The sequence below is a fragment of the Mesoplodon mirus genome (assembly GCF_964341445.2).
Source record: "Mesoplodon mirus genome assembly, chromosome: 6".
In the NCBI taxonomy this organism is placed as follows: Eukaryota; Metazoa; Chordata; class Mammalia; order Artiodactyla; family Ziphiidae; genus Mesoplodon; species Mesoplodon mirus.
This window is the reverse complement of record NC_138982.1, coordinates 47,056,178-47,075,375: the sequence shown is the minus strand read 5'-3', so window position 1 is coordinate 47,075,375 and position 19,198 is coordinate 47,056,178. Positions and strand designations below refer to the sequence as shown.

The following is a 19,198-nucleotide window of genomic DNA, read 5'->3' as shown; positions in this document are numbered from 1 at the left end:
GCATGACTGTATTCATAAATTATGGAAGAGAGAGAAGTTATAATTTTGATATCAGAAACCAAAAACTAGTTAAATGTTTCAAAATCTGGAGGTGTACTCAACCTTGAAAAAATATTTGCTGAAACAAAAAGATAAAATAATGTCTTTTGGTGTATATATGTCAGTCCCAATCTCCCAATTCATCATGCCCTCACCCCTGCCACTTCCCCCGCTTGGTGTCCATTTGTTCTCTACATCTGTGTCTCTATTTCATATACAGTAATATGTATAAAATGGATAACTAATAAGAACCTGATGTATAAAAAATTAATAAAATTAAATAAAAAAATAATACTGTCTTTTGGGGAATCAGAAAACAGGGATTTGTGAAAATTTTGTCTGATTTGCATGTACTTTTAAAATAGAAAGTTAACCCAGGATGATACAGGTGACAGTAATAGATTTACAGTGAAATTTAGTTTCCTTGCGCTGTCTAGCTACTAGGGTTGTAGTCCCTTTCATCTCTCAGATCCTCAGATTTCCCGATTCTATACCAAGGGGTCAAATTAAAAGGTCTCTAAGCCTGGTCCCAAACTCTAGGGTTCTGAGAATTCTTGATTATGTGCTTTTGCCTAGGGACGTGGCAATAAACATCCGACTGAGGTTTCCCACTAGGCTCCTAACACGGATGCAGTTCCTTAACCTATCTCTACCTAAAACTGTTTCCGAGTCAATAGCCCTTGGATTAGATCTCAAGCCCCAAGTCCGACACCCGCCCTATAGCGGGAAATCCAAGCTGCCAGGGCGGCCACCCCCCCCCGGAATAGGAACTACATCTCCCAGGGTGCCCCGGGGCGGTGGGCGCCCACTCGGATTGGCCAGGGTTGCGTGACGTTCAGTGTTTTGGCCCGGGCGGTCACATGTTTCCTTTGTTGTGAGCTGCGGAGAGACGGGTGGCTCGAGGAGACGCCGGCGCAGGAGACAGCGCTGCGCCGCCGGAAGCTAAGGTACGGCGGGGGCCGCCTCCAGCCTTCGCTGAGAGGTACCCGGGGATGACAGCTTCGGGACCGGCCGAAAGGCGAGGAACCGGCCAGAGCCGGGGCGGAGGGGCGGCCGAGGTCATGACCACGGGGATGTCTGCAGGAGGGAAGCCTGCGGCGGTCGGCCTCTCGGAGCCAGAGGAGGGGTCTGAGGAGAGATTGCGGGTGGGGCTGCAGGGCCCCTGTTTGGGGCGAGGGGTCTCCGGGGCTCCCCTGGGGGTTGTCAGTCCCGGTTCCGCAACCACACTCTAAAAGGAAGGGCACCCCCAACTCCTGGCACTACCGCCCCGGAACCGCGGCGCTGCTGGCGCACCCGCCGGGGGCGGGTTGGGAGGGGCATGGCCGCCGGGGCTGGGGGTAGCAGGTGCGGGTCACCCTGGGGGACGGGGAGCAGATGGCGGACAGGGCTGGGGAGAGGGGTCCCGCATTTTGCCGATGGGCTTCGAACGGAGCGCCGCTCTGTTTTAATCGAAGGTAGCGCTGAGAATGCGAAGGTCTGAAATCAAACCTTCCCGCTTGGTGGGGGCGACAGTTTGATCCTAACGGGGAGGACTGACGGGTCAAGTTGGGTCCCAGGGCTGCAGGCTAGAGAATCCCCATTAAAGCAGTTGCGAAATGTGCTCGGCGCCGTCACCTGACCGTTACCCCCGCCCCCACCGCCCGCGAGCCTTTGTTTATCACCGCTCTCCTGGGGGCCCGCTCCGGGAGCCGGGCCCTGGAAAGAAGGTCCCCCGGAAGCGGGCGCGGGCGGGGGAGCGGGCGTTCCGCCGGCGGAGTCCCCGCCCAATCTCCCCTTCCCACCACTCCAGGCCTCGGTTTCTTAATTTAGTTTCTAATGGCCCCGCCCCCAGGTTCTGGACACTCGGGGCGAAGACTGTTAACGCGGCGGGGATTGGGGCTCTGCGGGTGCTTTTGGGCGGGACGACTGGGCGAGTTCCGAGTGTTTATTGGCGGGTGTCTTGTCGCGAGGTGGACTTGCCCAGGCAGTTCTTCCCCGCCCCCTTGAAGGTGATCTGGAGGACACGCGGGAGCGCGCGCTCGCCTCTTGTGCCGCTGCGACCCGAGCGGAGCCTCTGGCGGCGCGCGCTGCCGAGCCGGGGGACTCGGGAGCGAGGCCCAGCTGACCCGCTATCCTTTGGTGGCCGCCGCGGCTTCTGCCTGAGCCTGTAGGCGCCCGCGGAGGACCGGAAAATTATCCCTCTTTAACTCCTGTCGCCCTGTCTACCCAGATGGTGGGAAGAAAGCCCTCAGGCGAATTAGTTCCTGACTGTTCTGTAAACAGGGTTTAAATAGCTAAATAAGGACCGTAAAGCCACATTTTAGAGTGCCTCACAGTCACCCCTGAGGCAGCGACCTTTCGCAGTTAATGTTAGTGGATTTTAATGATTAATCACTTGCTCTCGAACAGCTTTTTAAAAATCATGTCTTAGTATTTGCAGCTACAGACTGTTTATGTCCACCGGCGAGGTTGGTTTTTGTTAAATACGTAAAATAGATGAAAAATCTGCTTGCCGTCGACTAAGATGTAAAATTAGAGTTCTGTTTTTTAAAAAAATAACTTGAGGATATCCTCCCCCCCGCCCCCCCAAAAAGTTAAGATTCTTCTATACCCCGGTTTAGATGAGTTGTTTACTTGTTTGGGGGATTATAGCTCACTCTTCTATGATGACAGTAATAAAATCTACAAGAACAATCATTTTAGCCACAGTGTGTTGAAGATGCGGTTTTCCTAATCTGTGATTTAATAGGGAACTTCGGTTTTATCAGATTTTATTTTCCTATAAATCTGTAGGAATTCACCCAAGACGGTGCATTTCTGTAGGAGGTAGATTGAGCGCCCCGAGTGAAGCAGGAATTGACTATGAACAGTTCTTATTGTATGCATTCTTAATTTATTTTTAAAATTCAAGTTGGGATGACTATGCCAGAAGGAGCAGCTTCTGTGATCCTGAACTGCCTCATCTCTTGTGCATTGAAGGCATTTAACATTTCTAAATAAGTACAAGTTGCAAACCTCTAACCTTTGTAAAAAATAAAACCACCACTCATAAGCCTGCTTATCCATACAAAGCCTGTGACGTAGTCTCTAAACAGGAAGAAGAAATAATATTCTGAGTTGGTGTTTACTATCAGCTTTAATTTAAACTTTCTTGGCTTTTGTCCAACTTACTAAAGCCTTAATGCTTTTTCAGAAAACTTTGTTTTAGTTTCTTTGTTTTTCTGCCATTTTATTAAAACCCAAAGGTCAAGTCTGTGGAAAACAAATACTATTCATTAAATGAGAGACTGCAGTTATTTTTTGTATATACTCCTTTTTTAAAAAAATATTTATTTATTTGGCTGCACCAGGTCTTAGTTGCAGCACGGGGGGATCTCTTAGTTGCAGCATGCGGGATCTAGTTTCCTGACCAGGGATCGAACTCTGGCCCCCTGCATTGGGAGCGCAGAGTCTTAACCACTGGACCACCAGAGAAGTCCCTGTATGTACTTTTTTCTTACCTAGGAATTTGGGACATCCTTTTTCAATAAATATTTAGGTATAGACTGTATAAAAAATGTAAATAAAATATCCTAGTATATCCTCATAAGTATATGAAATATATAAGCATATATATTTTGTATGATTCTATTTCTGTTGTGACTGAAACAAAGAGTATGTGGCCACTTGACAACTGTTGACATTTTAAAACCCTATTCTTTCTCCTATTAAAAACAATAGCTAAACTAGCTTTTTTAAATTAAAGTTTGTCACTCTGCCTAAATTCATCAGCCAGGGGCTACAATTTTTCAGCATTTGGCACATTTTAAAGTCTACTAAATTGATGTCTAAAAGTCATTAGGCTGGGGGCTTCCCTGGTGGCGCAGTGGTTGAGAGTCCACCTGCCGATGCAAGGGACACGGGTTCGTGCCCCGGTCCAGGAAGATCCCACATGCCGTGGAGCGGCTAGGCCCGTGAGCCATGGCCGCTGAGCCTGCGCGTCCAGAGCCTGTGCTCCGCAACGGGAGAGGCCACAACAGTGAGAGGCCCGCGTACCGCAAAAAAAAGTAAATAAAAGTCATTAGGCTTTGCTCTTTACTCAGTGCTTTCTAAAACTTACTTCTGTAAATAATTTGTGTCAACCACTAAGGTAAATAAAAATCACTGACTTAAAAGTGCTTTTATACATAGAGAGGTCTCGAAAAATATTGGATCTCAAACTTGTTCAAGTGGCAGAGTACCAGGTCATGTCCTTGCAGATTTAATTAATTCTAATAAGAGAACCAAAAACAATTTTAAAAAAATTTATTTTGTTTATTTTTATTTTTGGCTGTGTTGGGTCTTCGTTGCTGCGCGCGGGCTTTCTCTAGTTGCGGCGAGCGGGGGCTACCCTTCGTTGCCGTGCTCAGGCTTCTCGTTGTGGTGGCTTCTCTTGTTGCGGAGCACAGGCTCTAGTTGTGTGGGCTTCAGTAGTTGTGTCTTGCGGGCTCTAGAGCACAGGCTCAGTAGTTGTGGCACATGGGCTTAGTTGCTCTGCGACATGTGGGATCTTCCCAGACCAGGGCTTGAACCCGTGTCCCCTGCATTGACAGGCGGATTCTTAATCACTGAATCACCAGGAAAGCCCCCCAAAACAATTTTGCTAAAAGTAAACATAACGAGATATCTACAGGTCTTAAGATTTTAAAATAAAACAATGCATTAGATATCTTCTAGCAAGATAAAACCAAGGACATTAAGTTTACATGTCAAGTAGGCTCAATAGGACAGCTTTATATCAAGTATGATGTCTGATGATTAACAATCTTTTTTTCTTCCTTTGGGGGTTGGGGAATATTAGTAGCCAAAAGTTTTAAAGCAAGGGAGATAAACAGTGAATGGATAAGTTCAACTTTTTTGTTCTGTGATTTGGGAGAAGACAGTATTCTTTTTTCAGTTATAGAGCCATAATTGTTTAGTCTGACACATTGTTTAAGAACTCCTAAATTTTTCATCATCAGATACCTCTTATTTCTCTTTCTCTCGTTAAAGTAATATTGTATTGACTATTTCAAGTTCATGTAAACAAGGGATAATCACTTGGTATAATTCTAGACAAAGAAATTTAAGGGTTTTTTTGGTTTCTGATATCTTATGGTGAGTAAGTATGTTATTGGTGGTTTCATTAAGAAAATTAGAAATGTTGAAAATAACAGCTTGAAGACTGGACTTTAAGCGTTGCATTTGTAAAATTTGGTTCAGGAACCGCTACTCCAAGAGTAAAGGTTTAAATTGAAGAGTATAAATTTACAACTTCTAAAAAGTGGTCATTAAATAGAATGGTTCAAATAAATTAGCGTTTGAGAAAATGCGATGAAAAAAACTGCTTGGTTTCAGATAGTTCCATGTTAAATATAATTTCCTAGTTATTTTTAAATAATGGATTTACTTTGTTACAGTGTTTTCTGACTTTCCTTCTGTTGAGTTACTGTATATCTTTAAAGATAAAACTCTTATTCTTTAGTAATTTTGCTGTTTCTGCTATGTTGTTCTTCACTCAAAGTTCAATTTGAGAAAATGGAGTAGTGTGGAGCATAGCATGTAGCAATTGATTACTGCGAGTTGCAGGGACCATGTTAGTAAAAATGTTGTTGGTTTCCTTTACCATCTGGTATTTATTAGTCTTTGTAAGCCCCTCACTAATCCATGCTATCTTAAGGCTAATAGTAACTTGTTTCTTTGTATAGGGGTCCTGCATTCTAAAGGAAAAATAAGCTTGATTGCAGTTCTACACTCTAAAATCAATTCTGATACTATATAACACCTTTGGACCTCGTACACCGACCTCCTCGGTCCCTAGCCCTTACTGATTAGGTTGGTAAGTATTACCTAAAAACCCTGCAGAAAATGCCCGAATGAATTGCCTTGCCCTTCTACTCCTTATGGTATAATTCTAGACTAGATCAGTCATGAGAGAATCTATTCCCATTTGCATTCTAGCAGAGAAACAATTTGTGTTTTCTGCTAGAGAAACACTGAGAATTTGAATCTATTTTAGTATCAATCTTTGAGTTCTTATTTGATTCTAATCTTAGCCAACCCCACAGCATCTAAAATTGGATCTGAATCCAATATTCACCATCCCAGTGGCAGACAGGGGGTAGGCTCTCTAGAATTGTTTCTTGAATTGACTCGAATCCCTGCATTGGCTCAGGATCTTACTGTCTTATTGGGGGGAAAACTTACTTAGCTAGGACTAACAATCCCCTAATTTGACCAAGTTGAAATATTCTTTACCAAGGTATACACAAGTTAGATTGACTTCTGCAAATAAGGAAACAAGCAAGATAACATTCACTTCACAATCAAACAATAATCAGGGTATAGAGATGTGTGTTTGTGTATACATGTAGAAAAAAATCAGTAGTCTGTATCTTGGTTTTCTGGATCCACTTTTGAATTTGCCTAAACTTGTTAAGAATTTATGAGTTCTGGGCTTCCCTGGTGGCGCAGTGGTTGAGAATCCGCCTGCCAATGCAGGGGACACGGGTTTGTGCCCCGGTCCGGGAAGATCCCACATGCCGCGGAGTGGCTGGGCCCGTGAGCCGTGGCCGCTGAGCCTGTGCGTTCGGAGCCTGTGCTCTGCGGCAGGAGAGGCCACAACAGTGAGAGGCCTGCGTACCGCAAAAAAAAAAAAAAAAAAAAAAAAGAATTTATGAGTTCTATTTATAGATATCTAGGCCAGAAACCAGAATCACTTGTGCTTAAATACTACTGGTATTCTGTGTACAGTTCAAGGTTCCAGTATTCTCTCTTAAGCATTCCTCTCTTCCCCTTCCAACAACAACAACGAAAAATTGTGCTGAATTGGTTGGTTTCTACAGGTACTAAAGTCTATAAGGATCAAAAAAGCAGAAGAAATATGCATTTATATACTAAAAAATTTAAGATAATTACTTGATAAGCATGGTGATTCTATATGGATAAACTAGATAACTAAGAATTAAAAACTGAAATTTTTTTCCTGAATTACCCAGAATACTTGAGATTTTGTCATTGCTTTCATAGTTATGTAAAATATATAATGACTAAACTGTTTGCTTTGGGTAGTATTGATAGACCAACTCAGAATTATTTAATGACCCCAAACTCAGATGAAACATTAGTTACCAGACATTCTTCAAATATCCAATGCAGAGTTATCATAGGATATGTTTCCTCATCTCAATTCCACTGTTAGCTTGATGTTGACATGAATATTTGTTTACTCATATTTCACTCAAGAAACCTTACTGCAGGATAAAATTGTCAAGGAACGAAGTTGATAAATAAGGAAACTATTTTAGATATAGCATAAAGTTATTAATTTGCTTTAAGGATTATTATTCAGGATTGGTTTTCCTATGCAGAAGTAAACTTCCAGTCACAAACTGAAATCTACTAAAACCTTCTTTCAGCATATTAGTAAATAACACCAATTATACATAAGTGATTACTATCTGATTTATGTGTTGCTGTTTTCCATTTTTTTTAGGTGTGGAAAAACGGGCTTTGATCAAGCAAATGCTAAAAAGGTATTATATTTATAATGTTTATAAACTCTCTAAGCATTGTTATTAGAAAATGTAAATCATTTTCCTTCAACCAGGGGTCACAGACCATCAGAGTAACAGGGAAAAATTCTGTCCTCAAGATCAGATAGGAAGCAGCATCACAGACTTTTCTGTTACCAAATAAACTTTTTTTTTAAAATAAATTTATTTATTTTTGGATGCATTGGGTCTTCGTTGCTGCACGGGGGCTTTCTCTAGTTGAGAGCGCAGGCTCAGTGGTTGTGGCTCACTGGCTTAGTTGCTCCGTGGCATGAGGGATCTTCCCGGACCAGGGCTCAAACCCATGTCCCCTGCATTGGCAGGCGGCTTCCTAACCACTGCGCCACCAAGGAAGCCCCCAAATAAACTGTTTACACACTCCTTTCTACTCCTTCCGAATATCCTCAGTCCCTATTCTACCGTTTCTCCAGTCCAAAAGACACTAAAATAAGTTATCTCCCTTCATTTTTCTGGGACATAGGCCAAAAACAGGTAATTATTAAATCTACCTAGCAATCTGAAACTAGGTCTACAACATTTATGAGTTCTGTAGTTGGAAATAAACTCTAGAGTACTCTTAACCAGAAGAATCTCTCCCTTAAAAATCTTCCTTTCAAGTGAGAGTGTAGCTCCAAGAATAAAGCTTCTGAAGGAAATGAGGGAGAGAAAGAAAGGGATACTACCTTTTCTAGACAAATTATGTGTCTTTGGCAGTCAGTCATTGAGAGTCCAGTCACCCTTGCATCCACTAACTTATGTAGGTATTATTTTCAGTCATCATATTTCTTTGGAACAAACATTGTCCTCGTGTTTTGCCTACTTATTTGCTACTTTTTCCTGATGGGAATAATGATGCTTTGATATTTGCTCAATTTTTAGAAGAATTCAGTCTTATTTTAAAGTCTACTGAATTACATCTGGAAGCCCAAAGGATACACTCTGAAATGCATCTCATATTCCTAAGACACAATTGCGTAAATCATTTAGTCTGTCATCAATACAGAGTTTATATTTCGTGCTGTTGTGGACTAGTTCATGGAAGAGTTCTCAGAAAGTCCAGAGAAAGTGAGGCTGTCCAAAAAGCCACACAGAAGCTTCTTGGAAGGAAATAGCCCAGATCTATGAGATAGTCTCTTTTACATACAAAGCAGTAGACATGTATCTTGTTGCTGTTGAATGCATTTAATACGAGGTGATTTTATAGCTGTTCTAATTCAGGATTTTCTGGTAAAGCAGTGGAAGACCTCTTGGCAGTCAACAATCAAAGAAAATAGCCATGAGAATTAAGGGGCAGAAAATAGCATAAAAAGACCTTTAACTCATATAAAATTTTAATCAGCCTTATATTAATCCAACTCCCTCAATATGCTATCCCCAAATTTATCAGATACAGATACAATAAGATACCAGATAACGAATACCAGATCCAGTAAAGTTATTGGTTACAGAAAGCAGAGTATCTTTTCTTTTATGTTTTCCTACTTGTCCCTTTTAGCCAAAGGAAAATTCTTAGTACTTGCAGTATGTTATTTTGTTTTGCATTCTGAACACATTTTCATTTAAACTTTGAGAAAGCAAAAATGTATGAGGGCTTTCCTGGTGGCACAGTGGTTAAGAATCCGTCTGCCAATGCAGGGAACACGGGTTTGAGCCCTGGTCTGGGAAGATCCCACATGCCATGGAGCAACTAAGCCCATGTGCCACAACTACTGAGCCTGCGCTCTAGAGCCCGTGAGCCACAACTGCTGAGCCCACACACCACAGCTACTGAAGCCCATGTGCCTAGAGCCCATGTTCCTCAACAAGAGAAGCCACCACAATGAGAAGCCTGCACACTGCAACAAAGAGTAGCCCCCGCTCGCCACGACTAGAGAAAGCCTGCACACAGCAATGAAGACCCAACGCAGCCAAAATTAAAAATAAATAAATTTATTTTTAAAAAATGTATGGAGGTAGAAGCCAATTACAAATACACTTTGGATCACATATCAACTTACAGAGATGTGAAAAGAGAGTAGGAGTAAAAGAACCACCTTAAACAAAATTTAAGAGAATTGATAGCTATAGTCCAGTGCTTCAATCCATCAGTTACCTATTCAGAGCCGTTTTTGAGGGAGATTTGAGGATGTTTCTTATCAGTGAAAGGGAGCAGGGCATAAATAACATACATTTAAAAAAATCTAAAAACCCAGTACTACATAATTATAGTGCAGATTTTGGGTAAAATAGAGGAAGACAGAAGATAAATAAATACTTATCATTTGACATACATGCCTCCTTTATTCTATGCCTAGATGCAGTGATACTTAAATTTTTTAATTTTCTTTGCGCATTTTTAAAAATATTTATTTATTTGGTTGCAGCAGGTGGGCTCCTTAGTTGCGGCTCACCAGCTTCTTAGTTGCAGCATGTCAGCTCCTTAGTTGCAGCATGCATATGGGATCTAGTTCCCTGACCAGGGATCAAACCCAGGACCCCTGTATTGGGAGTGCAGAGTCTTACCCACTGCACCCCTCTTTGCATATGTTTTTTGTTTGTTTGCATGTTTTTTGTGTTTTTTTCCTTTTCCAGCAGTAAAAACATTTATACATACATACATCTATACTATAATATGTGCCTACATAGTATACAGAGAGCTACATAAGTCTCCCAGCTGCTTTAGATAAAAATTCTTAGAGACCTACCTAGAATGGGGAGAATCTGAGAAAAACTCTTATACCCCTAGTCCAGCTCTAACTCTTGCTTCAATTTTTTTTTAACATCTTTATTGGAGTATAATTGCTTTACAATGGTGTGTTAGTTTCTGCTGTATGACAAAGTGAATCAGCTATACATATATCCCCATATCTCTTCCCTCTTGTGTCTCCCTCCCACCCTCCCTATCCCATCCCTCTAGGTGGACACACAGCACCGAGCTGATCTCCCTGTGCTATGCGGCTGCTTCCCACTAGCTATCTGTTTTACATTTGGTAGTGTATTTATGTCTATTTGCATATGTTTTGATATCTGCTTTTTACTTATTATCTGGTTAATGCTTCCCCATGTCATTAAATAGTCTATATAATTTTTAATGGCCGCAGGGACTGTGTTCCATCCTTAATATGTACTATGGTTTAACTAATCCCCTATTGTAGGGTACTTAGGTTGTTTTAAGTATTTTCTATTAATACACATTGAACAACTGTAGATAAATCTTTCCGTATAATCCTGATTATTTCCTTAAGATAGATTGCTAGAAAGGGACTTACTAGTCAAACAACATACATATTTTTAAAGGCCATTGATAGATATAGCTGAGTTCTTCTTAGCAGCACTATGTTAAAATAATAAACATTTATATTAGGGTTTGAATGTGCTCAAGTTCTGTGTCTTACAGCATTCTGACTTAACTCTACATTCAGTAACTGAAACCCAGTTGTGTAAAAGGGAAACAGAAGGTTATTAGTAATTCACAACTTACATAGCATCCTTTCAACTGGGGGGGTTTAAGGACTACTATTACAAATTACCCCTAATGTTCTAATTGTAGAAATTTTTATTTATCAGTTTTTATTAAAATGAGATATAGTGTTCTAAAGCCTGTATGAAATATATTGATTGTGTAATTTTATTGTAGTGTTTACATCAAAATGAAATGTCAGTTGAGTACTGAACTTTCTACATATTGAAATGGTTTAATTTTTTTTACTTTTAGCCACATAAGGAAGATCCTTAACAGTTATTTCTCAACAATTATATAGTCAACTGATGTAACAATGGTACTAATATTGGGACGAAGACTAAACAGAGAGGATCTCGGAGTGCGTGATTCACCAGCAACAAAGCGTAAAGTTTTTGAAATGGACCCTAAATCTCTGACAGGCCGTGAGTTTTTTGACTTCTCTTCAGGATCATCCCATGCTGAAAACATACTCCAGATATTTAATGAATTCCGAGATAGTCGTTTGTTCACAGATGTTATCATTTGTGTGGAAGGAAAAGAATTTCCTTGCCATAGAGCTGTTCTCTCAGCCTGTAGTAGCTACTTCAGAGCTATGTTTTGTAATGACCACAGGGAAAGCCGAGAAATGTTGGTTGAGATCAATGGTATTTTAGCTGAAGCTATGGAATGTTTTTTGCAGTATGTTTATACTGGAAAAGTGAAGATCACTACAGAGAATGTACAGTATCTCTTTGAAACATCAAGCCTTTTTCAGATTAGTGTTCTCCGTGATGCATGTGCCAAATTCTTGGAGGAGCAACTTGATCCTTGCAATTGCTTAGGAATCCAGCGCTTTGCTGATACCCATTCCCTCAAAACACTCTTCACAAAATGCAAGAATTTTGCATTACAGACTTTTGAGGATGTGTCCCAGCATGAAGAATTTCTTGAGCTTGACAAAGATGAACTTATTGATTATATTTGTAGTGATGAACTTGTTATTGGCAAAGAGGAGATGGTTTTTGAAGCCGTCATGCGTTGGGTCTATCGTGCTGTTGATCTGAGAAGACCACTGTTACATGAGCTCCTGACACATGTGAGACTCCCTCTGTTGCATCCCAACTACTTTGTTCAAACAGTTGAGGTGGACCAACTGATCCAGAATTCTCCTGAGTGTTATCAGCTGTTGCATGAAGCAAGACGGTACCACATACTTGGGAATGAAATGATGTCCCCAAGGACAAGGCCACGCAGGTAAGAAGACTGTTTACATATTAACTACAACATAATTAACAACAATTTTTGTTTTTAAAATATTTTAAAACTTTCTTAGTGTAATCTCAGTGTAGTCATATGTATCGTCTGCATGTTGCTTTATATAATTTGAGATTTGTTTTGGATTACAAATCATTAGAATTTCTTTCCCAGTGAAGACTAGATTCAACAATAGCATTTTTTGTTACTGTTATTCTGAGCTACGAGATGGCATTGCAGAGGGTCTTTGCAGCTCTGCATGTTTCAACATATTTCTTTAATTTCTCTTAACCTTTGTAGGGTACCAAATTTATTCCACTTTTTTTTCCCTAAAGATCTTTGGATGTAAGGTAGCTAGAGTTTGTTAGACTCCATTGGACTGCCTCTACTTATAAAAAACAATTTGTATATTCACAGACTAACCTTTTTCCTAACAGACAGCATGAAATATAGAGGTGAAGTAAGTAAGCTGATATAGATTGAGGGGGTTCTCAGATGTAAAACCAAGGCTTCAGATCTTTTCTCATTGCCACAGTTACTAGATTTAAAACACCTATAGATTTTAATTCATAAACTGTAGAAAAATAATCTTTATGCCTTAATAAGGAAAGGAATAGTATTAAACGTGTTTTACTGTGAATAAGCAAAAATCGGCTATTGTGAGAAATATTATAGTAAAGAATCTTTTAAATATTTTTCTAACAAAGCTAACTTTTTTGGTGTGTGTGGTAAAAAACACATAACATAAAATTTACCATCCTAACCACTTTTAAGTGTACTGTTAATAGTGTTAAATATATTCACATTGTGTGAAACTGATGTTTGTTTTCCCATACCATCTCCACTTTTTCTATAAATTTACTATAGCGTAGCTCTCAAACCACATTTTTGGCATTGATTTTGATTATCATTGTTTTGGCATGTGATTAAAATTCAACATATTGTGAGATAGCATGTTTTTAATTAAAATTCAGCATATTGTGAGATAACATGTCTTTAAACTCTACACTAGTTTGGATATAGCAATATTTACTCTGTTTCTAAATATGTAAAATGAAAATTATGATAAATGGTGCTTACTTCACAGGTTTTGCCATTGCAACTATTTAATGCAGTAATCCTTAAGCTTCTCAGCATAGAAAGTGGCACTAGGAAGTGCTTTAAAAATTATTGGCCATTATTATTTATATAGTGTAGTGTTGGTCTGACCCACTTTAAGAAAACTCCCAGTACTTGACAGTCTGAACTTCTTTATAAATTGGATACAATATTGAGTAACTATTATTACAAAAATTAACGTAGGGGCTTCCCTGGTGGCGCAGTGGTTGGGAATCTGCCTGCCAATGCAGGGGACACGGGTTCGAGCCCTGGTCTGGGAAGATCCCACATGCTGTGGAGCAACTAAGCCCGTGAGCCACAACTACTGAGCCTGCGCGTCTGGAGCCTGTGCTCCACAACGGGAGAGGCTGCGACAGTGAGAGGCCCGTGCACCACGATGAAGAGTGGCCTCCGCTCACCGCAACTGAAGAAAGCCCTCGCACAGAAACGAAGACCCAACACAGCCAAAAATAAATTTATATAAAAAAAATTAATGTAATATTTCTTCGTATTAGGGTTAGAATGCATTTTCTCTTCAAAGTCAGGCGACTTTAGTTAAAAGTAACTGTTTTATAAGAAAGAAATATAAGGACTTTCCTAGTGGTGCAGTGGTTAAGAATCTGCCTGCCAATGCAGGGGACACGGGTTTGACCCCTGGTCTGGGAAGAACCCACATGTTGCGGAGCGACTAAGCCCGTGAGCCACAACTACTGAGCCTGCACTCTAGAGCCCGCGAGCCACAACTACTGAGCCCGTGCACCACAACTACTGAAGCCCGTGTGCCTAGAGCCCGTGCTCCGCAACGAAGAGTAGCCCCTGTTTGCCCCAACTAGAGAAAGCCCGCACGTAGCAACGAAGACCCAATGCAGCCAAAAAAAAAAAAAAAAAATTTTAAAAAAAGAAATATAAAATACTTTACTCCTAGTCTTTTAACAAAGAACAAAAACTGCAGTTGTATTCTATAAAATACACTGATGATTTTTTTTAAGTTCTTCCATTTAGGACTGTTAAGAGACTTTGGCTGAGCCTAAGAATGTGACAGACCAAGGTTCTTAAATGTATTAATTAAGAAAGCTAAACAGCTTTGGGGCTGTTCCAGAACTTTTCTGGGTAAATAGTGTCTTTCCAAGGGGAGAATCATATATTTTTACAAACAGAATCCCCTGTGGTAGACAGAATGGTTTTGGGTCAAATAGAGTTAATAATATCTATCCCCCATATCTCCCATCTGCATAGGATTAGAATAGGGACCAAGGAATATATGTTGTAGAATCAAAAGTCATTTATATTAAAATTATTTGTTTATAAAGGTATGACCAGAATGAAATCAGAGTGCAGCCTAAAGGTAATTAGGCTTACATTATAACTAGAGAATTTTCTGATTTTCTTAGTTATTTGATTTATAAAAATACAATTTTACATCCAATTTTTAAGGGAACCAATCCATTTCATACAGTGAAACACATCTATATAAGATTATGATATCACTTTTCTTTAGGCGGCCAGTAGGAAAAATATCAAACTATAGTTTTATTGAATTTGCAGACTATTGTAAATATAATAGCAGATATTTATTGTATGTAAATTTTATATTTTATGTATTACGTGAGGAATCTGGAGGAATCCTTTATTTTACAACTCTGCCATCACCTTCTATCCTTTATATTCTGTCTTCCACTTACCTGTTACTGCATGTTAGTACTAATCACTAGGAATTTCCTTATCTGAACAATATGTATTATTTATACAGGTTCTCATCTTTCTGAGAAGCTACAAACTTTGTAAGAGGAGTGATGTCTCCACTTCTTCAACTGCAGCTCACTCCTCTGACTTCTGCTCCAGTCAGTCTACTGAAACTCCTCTCAATCAGGTCATCAGTGACCTTCTACTTGTTATTTGTTAGCCTCTTTTCAGTCTTTATTCACCTTGATCTCTGTTTAGGATCTGACATTTTTAATTGCTTTAATCTGTCTTGAAACTCTCTTCCATTAGCTTCAGGGGTACAATTTCCCTCATGGTCCTCTTCTCCAGCTACTCATTTTCAATTTGATAGCACTTTTTCTAGTGTTTGAAATGTTGATATTCCCTTGGTTAACCTCTCTTCGTCTTGCCTTGATACTTTCCTAGATGATCTCATCTATTCTCATGGTTTTGATTACCATGCTTGCTATTGACTATCAAAACTATATCTCCAGCCCAGACTTTTTCATTCGTTCAATCATTCAGCCAATGTTTTTTTTAAATTATATACATATAGTTATACATATATAAAATATATATATTTACTTGAAGATGCATCTTTAAAACAATAACAGGCAAAATTAACCTCAAAGTTAAGAATGATTCTTTCATATTATTTAATATCCAATCCATATTCACATTTCCCCAGTCTTTTCCAAACTGTCCTTTAATGAACCTGGATCCAGTCCGGGACTACTCATTGCATCTGGTTATTTCCATGAAGTCTTTTATTTCAGAACAGTTCCTTTGTGATGATTCTGACTTGTTCATGGTCAAGTTGTCCAGAAAAATATTCCACCTTCTGTATTAGTCTGATTGCTTCCTTATGGTGTCACTTAGCTGCATTTAGCTGTTTCCTGGAAACTGGAAGTTAGCTTCAGCTCGATGGAGACAAGTTAAATATTTTTTATTAGAATTCATCGTAGGTAATGTATATATCACATTGCATCACATTGGGAGGCACAGCATATCTGGTTGTTCCACCATTAGTGATGGCAAAGATCAGCTCTGGATTAGGGCAGTGACAGTCCCATCCCACCACTGTGCAGTTAGGTTATACTCTTCACATCATCCAATATTTCTTTAGTGTTTATTGTGTGCCAAGTATTTTCCAGAGCTCAAGCCATACTGGATAGTCTACCTATATATACACCCATGTGTCTCTTAAATGACAGAAAAAAACCCAAGATACATTCTATTAGAAATGGAGTGTGATGGCAGGTTTCTAGGAAGAGGATATAGAACATAAATAAGACCATGAAAACTTTGATACTTGGTACTGCCAGTTGTAAACCTTGGGTATATAAAGAAGAAATAGTGGAGACCAATCACAGAGGGAGTAAAGCTTAGGAATAGTTGTTTTTACTAATATAGGTTATACAACTTTAAATTTCTGGGGCTTCCCTGGTGGCGCAGTGGTTGAGAGTCCGCCTGCTGATGCAGGGGACATGGATTCGTGTTCCGGTCCGGGAGGATCCCACATGCCGCAGAGCGGCTGGGCCCGTGAGCCATAGCCGCTGAGCCTGCGCGTCTGGAGCCTGCGCAACGCAACGGGAGAGGCCACAACAGTGAGAGGCCCGCGTACCGCAAAAAAAAAAAAAAAAAAAAAAAAATTCTGTACTAATGTATAATACTGTTTTTAATAAACACATAGTGCAAGCCCCACAATGTGTCAAGAGTACTGGCTTCAGAATCAGATAGACCTCTGGACTAGAACCTAGCTCTAATAACCAGTTAATTCTGTGATGCTGGGCAAAGCACTTTAACTTCTCTATGTGTCAGTTTCCTCATCTGTAAAATAAGCATAATACCATCTACCTTGTAAGATTGTTGTGAGGACTAGAACTGTCATATGAAAAATGCATAACCTAGTATTTGACACAAAAATGCTTAATAAAAATTATTGCTGGTTTCATGAATAATCAAAATACATTTTAAATTTGCGCTATACTTTTATAGAATAGGAAATGTGGTTTGAGAGAAATGCTTGCTATCAAATGGTCTAAGTGTAAATTGTTCATACCTATGGAAAAATATCTGCCACACTCCATTAAACAATAGAGATAGCTAAGATTTAATAAGTTCATCACTTTGAGTTTGGAATTGGTTAAGTACTTGTCTCTTCTAATACTTTCTACTACCTCTTGTCTGATAATCAGTTACTATATAATGAAAATAGGAACCTGATTGCCATAATGAGGACAAGGTTCAAGTTCTTACTGAGTAAATCAGTGAGAAGACTAAGGTTAAGATTTTTTTTTTTTTAAGAAATAAAATTTTAGGGCTTCCCTGGTGGCGCAGTGGTTGAGAGTCCGCCTGCCGATGCAGGGGACACGGGTTCGTGCCCCGGTCCGGGAAGATCCCACATGCCGCGGAGCGGCTGGGCCAGTGAGCCATGGCCGTTGAGCCTGTGCGTCCGGAGCCTGTGCCCCGCGACGGGAGAGGCCACAACAGTGAGAGGCCCGCGTACCGCAAAAAAAAAAAAGAAAAAGATATAAAATTTTAGAACTCAGTGTTCTGAATTTTTGTTCCAGTCCCTCTTAAGAGTGATAATCTACTATATCATCGGATGCATGATTTACCATTTTTATACATGTTAGTTCATTGTTATTTTGAATTCATTTTTACATAAAAGTACTGTATACGTGCCTAAGTCTCACTCTACCTGACCTTTGATATATCAGTTCTCATCCCAAAGGATATCTCCCTGTTACCAGTTTTTTTAAACTCTTTTTAGAAATATTCTTTGCATATAGAAGTGTGTGTGTGTGTGTGTATGTACACATACGTCTCTACTGTTTTTTATACAGACGGTAGTGTACTTCTCTCACAGTTCCTGCACCTTGTTTTTAATCACTTAAAAGTATCTTGGAGTTGGGCTTTCCTGGTGGCGCAGTGGTTGGGAGTCCGCCTGCCAATGCAGGGGACATGGGTTCGTGCCCTGGTCCGGGAAGATCCCACATGCCACGGAGCGGCTGGGCCCATGAGCCATGGCCGCTGAGCCTGCACGTCCGGAGCCTGTGCTCCGCAACGGGAGAGGCCACAACAGTGAGAGGCCCGTGTACCTCAAAAAAAAAAAATCTTGGAGGTTGTTCTATATTAGCACTTATAGGTCTTCATTTTTGTTTTTACTCTTCATTATGGAAAATTTCAAATTCATTCTTTTTAAAGAGATGTATCACATTTATGGATACCATAATTTATTTAATCCATCTCTTGGTGATGGACGTTTGGGTGGTTTCTAGATTTTTTTCAGCGCAAACAGTGCTCAGTGAATATTCTCATACACATGTCTGATAATTTATAGCATAAATTACTAGAAGTGGAATTGCTCAGTCAGAGGATATGTGCATTTTAAATTTTGGTAGATATTGTAAAAATTGACTTCCAACTTATACTTCATCTAAAAATATGAAAGTCCCTATTTCTTCACTCCTTTCCCAGGACGGTGTATTATTAGTTTTTGTAAATCTTTGCTACTCTGGAAAGTGAAAATTTATATCCCATAATTTTGATTTGCATTTCTTTAATGTGGAAGATTGAGCATCTTTTCCTGAGTTTGAAAACCATTTGTAGGTTGTTTTTTTCCTCAGTTCATTGAACTCTAGGGTATCAGAATTCTGATGGCAAGTAATTGAAACCAGCTCACCAGCGTAAGCATAGAAGACAGATATATGTATTAAAAGGGTACAGGAAGTCGTTATCTTGTAGAACCTAAGGGCAGGAATTCAGCAGGACTTCCAAGAAGACTAGAACAGGCTACAGAAAAGTCATCAGAAACCAAGCTGTGCTTCTTAACGCTTGCCTCTGCTTTTCTCTGCATATCTGCATCGTTCTCTCTCACTAGTCTGGTTGAATATGACCACTCATGGGATTTGGTTTCTATATTACAAGTTCAGTCACTCAGAGAGACTGAGTCTCTCCCATCTCATGTGGAGAGATAATCTCTGATTCAGCTAGACAGCCTTCTCTGAACAGTTACCTGTGGCCTTGGGAGCAGGATCATGTAGCAGAAAAGTGATAGCAGAAATGCTTGTCCCATATGTAAGAGCAGACAACCCAGTAGTGGCTATTAATAGTAAGGTATGAGTTTTCTCCTCTTTTCTTTCTTAACTTG

The 19,198-nt window shown here is 40.0% G+C and overlaps 1 protein-coding gene across 4 annotated transcripts in view; it reads left to right on the top strand.

Annotated features, from left to right (window-relative positions):
- The first annotated feature begins 921 nt into the window (after window positions 1–921).
- The window catches only part of KLHL24 (kelch like family member 24), a 36,774-nt gene continuing 18,497 nt past the window's right edge, over window positions 922–19,198 (top strand). The window contains exons 1-5 of one of the 4 annotated variants that reach the window (XM_082624553.1): window positions 922–986; window positions 5,724–5,850; window positions 7,511–7,550; window positions 10,465–10,537; window positions 11,263–12,243. In XM_082624553.1, coding sequence (XP_082480679.1) covers window positions 11,324–12,243 — 920 coding nt within the window. In that variant the 5' untranslated portion in view covers window positions 922–986; window positions 5,724–5,850; window positions 7,511–7,550; window positions 10,465–10,537; window positions 11,263–11,323. Of the gene's footprint in view, window positions 987–5,723; window positions 5,855–7,510; window positions 7,551–10,464; window positions 10,538–11,262; window positions 12,244–13,685; window positions 15,212–19,198 lie in introns of those variants that run through there. The other 3 variants (XM_082624552.1, XM_082624551.1, XM_082624554.1) reach the window with 3 other exon arrangements.